The sequence below is a fragment of the Thalia democratica genome, chromosome 7, assembly GCF_965202585.1.
Source record: "Thalia democratica chromosome 7, ktThaDemo2.hap1.1, whole genome shotgun sequence".
In the NCBI taxonomy this organism is placed as follows: Eukaryota; Metazoa; Chordata; class Thaliacea; order Salpida; family Salpidae; genus Thalia; species Thalia democratica.
Genome location: NC_139171.1, coordinates 32004907 through 32011342, shown reverse-complemented (window position 1 = coordinate 32011342; position 6436 = coordinate 32004907). Strand labels below are relative to the sequence as shown.

The window sequence follows — 6436 nt, the reverse complement described above, 5'->3', positions numbered from 1 at the left end:
TTATTAAACGTTAACTTTAAAACACAATCAATGTAAATGTCACATCACAAGGAGAAATATTTTTTGTTGTGAAGGCACATCAATGTCGTTATATTTTTCCAACCATAAAACCGAACATAAATCTTTGTTGAATGCTTGCGGCTATATGTTGAGCAGATCAAAAAAAAAAAACTTTTTTTCTTTTTTTTATTTGCATGCATAAAAGCTCAACCAAAGTTGGTTTTACAATCAGTATATCTAGAACGCAGTTTCAAACTCGAAAAGACAGGTGCAGATATTTTTGGTTTTACTTTTCGTCTACGGTGAGCTAAATTAAAAAGTGAGAAAATACGCAAAAAAGAACGAAAAAAAAATGATATTTTTTCGGAAAAAAAATTTTTGAGTATATAACGCTTTGTATAACATAAAGTTAATACAAACTGCTTTGTAAAGCTGTTTTATTTCTTAGAAGAACTGAGTTTTAAAAGTAATATTAAACGTTTAAATCTAGAATTAGGTTTATTCAATTACATTACTTTATCGTTATTATGTAAATGTTTGTTTATTTTTGCAGTAAGTTTATGTTAGATTGTTTTATTGTTACTGAAAAAGCTATAAAAAAACTAATAGGTTATACAATATTTTACAAATATTTAAAAAATATTACTTAGCGTTTAAAAGAATGTACTAAGATTTTCAAAATAGTCAAAATAAATGCTATAAAGTTTTTACTGGTAATAGTTTCAAACGAAAAAATGTTGTAGTTAAAATTTCAATCAATAAGAAATACTGTAAAAAAAGTGATAGTTTGATTAAGCTAGTATTAATTATAACAACCATTTAATTACTTTAACTGAACGTACATTTTTAAAGTAGTACTTTTAACAAAGTAAAAACTAAAACAAATACTTTTATTAACTAAACATTTTAAGTAAAAAACGCATTCATTTATGACGATAAAATCTTAATTACGAAGCAATTGACGTAGTTTTAAAAGACTTTCCGTCTTTTTGTATTATGTCATACATATTTATATTCGATACTTACTTAGTGATAGTTTACTAATCTTCATTTTATAAAAATTTTTATTTTACGTTAACGTATTCTGCAGGTGCATTATTTGTATAGTAAAAAAAAAACTAAAACTTAAAATAAAATATTCGTTGGTTTGTAAACAACATCCCAAATTTCTTATCACTTATCTTTAAACGATTAAAATATTAGTGGTTGTGTATAAATCCAAACCAAAACTGTATTAGAAAGCCAACTAATCAAATCATTAAAAAATTAAGCTTATTTGTTATATAAACAAAAACTTAAAATTGTTGTAAATATTACTGCATACAAAGGTTAGCTATCTTTAAGCAGTTATAAGATTTTTTGAATAAAAAATGCAATATAACTATTATTATCGTGACACACATAGAATACTTTACAATTGCAAAAATTGTAGGCATTTTGCAGTTAGTTTTTTTACTTTTTGTTTTGCATATACATTTCAAAAAATCTGGAGATATTTCTAAAGTTGTAGGTTTTTCTACTTACAATACTTTAAAATTATAAAGTAGTTCACGGAAACTTTCAACTTATTTATATTTATATAAATACCGAAATATTATATACTAACCTCTTTCTATTTTATTTCAAGTTTTTTTAATGTTTTGTTTCGGTCAGTAGAGTAATTACAGTGATGAATTATGTACCGTATATTCGTCTTTAACGTCTCATTTGTAACTTTCTTTTGTATAGTAAACACATTTTATTACAAATGATTTTGTTAATCGCTGTTTAAAAATGGTGTTTTGTGATAATAGGAACTTTATGTTTTGTTGATGCTTTATACATTAAGTTCAATTTAAGATACAGTAATTTTTGTTATATAATAGATAAATTTAATAAAATATTATAGTAAATAAGTAAATAAATAAACAAGTAAACATTTTCTTTAACTAAAAGTATATATAGTTATCTGGCTTTTTTGTATAATATGTCTTTAGATATAAAAGTAACTTTTTCGTACTTTTTAGATTTTATTTAAACTGCTGTTCTTGAGTAAAAATTATTCGAAAATACGCGATGCTACAAAGTCTGTGCTGCCTAACATTACTCTTCATAGCAACTTGTGTGTTGGCTAACCCTCTAACAGCGAAACAAGAAGTTTTTGTGGTGGATTTCGATGATTTTAATGAGGTGGAAAATACGGTAAGCTTACAACAAAAACCTTAATGTTGTTTTGATGTTTGTGTATTTAAATTTTAACATTTTGTGTATTGTGTTTAGTTTATATTTTATGTAAGTAGACTTATTCTCAGATTAACATTCTTTAAACAGATAAATATAATTGAATATGTGCTAATGAATAAAGGTGTCTTTGAAAAGATTTACATATATGTGTATTGCGATTTACTGATTTTAAAAACTTATGTAACACCTAATTCATAAAGAACCAAGATACTTATATTAACATTCTTGAGACTTAAATTTAATTTCAAAGTACTTTTAACAAAACAAAGGTTTGTATATCCATTTAAATATAAAAAATATAACAATTTTTCGTAAAAGCTTAAAAGGTTCATTTGAACATTCTTATAAACTGACACTAATATATCAAGTACGTGTCACGAAATAATAGTTTATCATACTAATTTTGGTTATGGAAGTCAGTTCAGATAATAGTTTAAATAGTTTTGATATGTAAATAGATGTGTTTTTTTTTTAGGATTTGACAAAATAAAATATTGTATAAAAACCACAAACTACAAAAAACATATTTCGATGTTAATAGGAAAAATATTTTGTTTATTAATTAATATTTCAAACTTTAATCAAAATAATTCAAATCTGTTTAAAAAACTAAATATGGTAAAAGTTTGAAACATCGTCTCCTAAAAGGTCGTTGAGCATGGTTTGTTTATTGCAAACAAATTACTTTCTTACTTAATTATGATTGAAAGGTAGAATAAATCATAAAACTGAATGTATATTATATAAAACGGAAATTGTTATACAAAATATTTTCGACTTTAAACTAAATGCATCAAGTCTTATTCAGAATTAATATGTATATATTTATATGTATATATTTAAGTAGATAGTCACTTTAATTAATCTTAAAGTTAATTGCTCTGCGGTTAATTTTTGTTGCAAGCCTCAAAATAAAAAAATTTGCATAACAAGTTGCATAACAGTTTTAAACAACAATTTTTTACCAATCAGAATGCGGCAAACGACAGTTTGGAGGAAAGCCACAGCAGGGAGCAAATAAAGATCGTGCTGAGCAACCGCGGTCGGTCGTGCTCTGAAGTGAGGTTGAGCGTCCTCATTCCCATCATCTCCCACTTCAAACGTTTGTCGGTGGTGAGTGGGAACAGGCAGTTCAATGCGTACAAAACAGACGGCAGCTTGGTTGATCAGTTCGAAGAAGAACGAGACAGAAACCTCGTCAAGTATCAGCCCAAATACTACGAAGGTAAATTAATATATATAATGCAACTTTTTTATCCTTAGGATGAATAATGTTTTATTATTTATTTTTAGGATAGAAAAAGTTTTTAAACTTAAAACTTAAACGAAACGATTTTCAGTAAATTTTTTTTTTAATTATATTCAATATCTTATTGTCGTGATCTACCGGATTCAAAAAAATATAATCAGGCTTGAACCGGATTCATTTTAAAGTCAAGATCTGTCAGGCTCTGAATCATGTTTATAAACTTAGTCCCAACTGGATCTAAATATCATTTTAAAATCAAGACCGGGCTGGATCTAATTAGTTCAATTTTTAAAAACAGTAAATTACGTCGCAGGGTTTTTCTAGGTGGGTCGAATGACTCCAACATGCTTCTCAAGGACCTGGCTTCGTACCCCACTTCTTAATTTAGATCCGGCAGGACTAAGATGATTTATAAAACGGTCTCACCGAATCAAGATTTATATTAAAAAAAGCTGGATCCGACCGGGTTCGAATCCTTGATCCGGTAGATCACTATATACTTTTTTTTTTGTTTTTCCTTAATAAAACTTGTAAACGTTTTTGAGCTTACTTAATCTATAAACCAATTTTACAACGCTAAAAAACCGTTAATTTAAAAAAATACCAGACGGACCCGTGGACATGTTTGAACCTCAAGCACTCGAACAACCGAACACTCTGGTGCGGATAAGGAGCGAGCAGGAAATCGAGATGAAGTTCGAGTACGAGCGGGACGCGTTCATGGACGAGACGACGGACGGCCTGCTTCCCGACGACGCGCTCACCTTCATTGACCTCTCCGCCAATCAGAACTCAGGAGATCCTTCGACTTACAGCGCCACCATATTTTCTCCCAACCACCCCGGCAACTACCCCAACCACGCCAGCTTCAACTGGCTGGTCAGGACCGACCGCAAGGTGGAGTTTCGGCTCGATGAGGTCGAGATGGAGCTGGGCTACGACCGCGTGCTCGTCCACGACGGCAACTCCACCGACCATGAGCTTCTGAACTTGGGCGGGACGGTTGGCGAGGGCGAGGTGTACACTTCGACGGGCAACTTCATGCTGATCGTGTTCACCAGCGACAGGTCGGTCACCATGCGGGGGTTCAGGGGGAGCGTGCGGCCGGTCGACGACGAAGATTTCGAGAACGATTTTGAGGTGGTCACCGGTTGCGGGAGTGAAGACCTCAAAGGGAGCGGAATGATCCTCTTCCGGGGTTACTCTGCGGAAGACACCGAGTGCCGGTGGCTGATAACGGCCGCTTCGAACAACAAAGTGCAGGTCGATTTGGAGCTGCGCGACGTCATGCCGGACTGTGACGTCATAAAGGTTTACGACGGCGGCGAGGAGAACGAGGTGAGGCTGCTGGCGATGGTGACCGACGATCGCAACGCCACCCACTCCTTCAAGTCGAAGAGCAACCAGATTCTGATCGTCCACCAGTTCACCTCGCCGATCAACGAGGGCGCGTTCGCCGCTTCGTACAAGCAAGTGGTGAGCGGCGACTCGCGCCTTCAAACTCCCGATGCGGAGTTTTGCGGGGGAATCCTGCTGGACGACTTCGAGGCGAGCGACAAGAGGATCTACTACCCTCACAACTCGATCGGCGGCAACTGCTCGTGGACGGTGCAGTCTTTCGGCAGCAACAGGGTCCGCTTGCACGTGTTCGTCTCGCAGCTCGTGAACGACTTCGGTTCCGAATTCGACGAGCTGGACGTGTTCGACGGCAGCGGGGCGCAGCTGGGCAGCGAGCGGGGCCCGTTCTCGAACAACCGGCACCGCTACTACCAGTCCGTGTCCGACTCGATCCGCATCGAGATGCGCTCGAATTCCGACGACCTCTCCCACTTTTACATCGACTACGAGTTCCTCACGGCTCCTCAGTTCGACCTTCGCTCCTCTCAGCAGTCGTTCGGGAGCTGCTCGAGCGGAAACGTGGTGTACGACGAGACGTACATCATGTTCTACGACCAGATGACACACTACGAGAACGACATGGACTGCTCGTGGCTGCTCACGGCCGGTAATAATTCCGTCCTGAGGTTGGACGTGCACGGTATCAGCGACGGGGATTTCCTTCTGGTCTACGACGGGGACTTGCCCGGCGACCGGCAGCTGGCCAACCTGACCAACGCCTTCCGATTGTACGACCGCGAGTTCGTTGTGACGTCAGAGTACTTGTACGTGCGGTTCGTCAGCGATGACGTCAACACGTCGGCCGGCTTCGAGATGGCCGTCGAGAGGAGAGGAGAAATCGCTGATGACATTTATTACTGATCAATTTTTCGTGTTTTTTGAGTTATTGTGACGTCACTGTAAAACTGATGATCTACTGCGATTTTTTATTTCTTTCCGTCGTCTTTCCACGGCATTTTGTGCAAATAAGAAATGTCGATCTTGGGGGCCGATCCGTGATGAGGAAAAAGATCAGGTATCGGATTGAGATAATTATTTTTTCGATCAAGGATCGTGTGCTTCTGTTCTTTCCGAAGATCGAATGTGTGAACTTTTCTGAGTCAAGGTTTCGCGCATTCGGCCCTCATTCGGTTTTTAAACGCCATTTTGTTCGGTACTTTGTGCATCAGGGGAGCCCGCTTGTCGACGTTTCCCGCGTTTTTCTTTTGTGTTGCCGCAAAAATTTTCTGAAAACTTTTGCAAACGTCAGAACAGTCAGTGAAGCGAGAAGAAGAAGCAATTTCATGTAAGGGAAATGCCCGTGATTTTGTTTGTAAAATTTCGACGTTCAATTTATTATTAATATGATAATTAACTTGTAATTTTTTTCTGTAAACTATAAAGTTTTTTCTTATTTTAAGTAAATAATTTTTAATTTCTTTGTAACAAAAAAATCAGTAAGATTATTAAAAAAGTTTAAAATACTATCAAAATAATTATTAGAAATTCAATAACTTTTTGTTTGATACGTACTTTTTAATATTTTGATTCTAAAGTTTATTTAACTTAATTATTTTTTAGTTTACA

General features: G+C 35.4%; 1 protein-coding gene across 1 annotated transcript; it reads left to right on the top strand.

The window, feature by feature from the left end:
• The first annotated feature begins 2014 nt into the window (after nt 1-2014).
• LOC145840287 (scavenger receptor cysteine-rich domain-containing protein DMBT1-like) lies at nt 2015-6189 on the top strand. Its single transcript, XM_082947486.1, has 3 exons — nt 2015-2181; nt 3196-3448; nt 4080-6189. The coding sequence occupies exons 1-3, from the start codon at nt 2056-2058 to the stop codon at nt 5729-5731; spliced, it is 2031 nt and encodes a 676-aa protein (XP_082803612.1). The 5' UTR covers nt 2015-2055; the 3' UTR covers nt 5732-6189.
• The last annotated feature ends 247 nt before the right edge of the window (nt 6190-6436 follow it).

Bases quoted from the DNA above. Each gene is read 5' to 3' on its own strand.
- LOC145840287 (XM_082947486.1), top strand. From the start codon at position 2,056: ATGCTACAAAGTCTGTGCTGCCTAACATTACTCTTCATAGCAACTTGT. The intron at 2,182-3,195 runs GTAAGCTTACAA...TTTACCAATCAG, and splicing joins TTAATGAGGTGGAAAATACG to AATGCGGCAAACGACAGTTT. The intron at 3,449-4,079 runs GTAAATTAATAT...AAAAAATACCAG, and splicing joins TCAGCCCAAATACTACGAAG to ACGGACCCGTGGACATGTTT.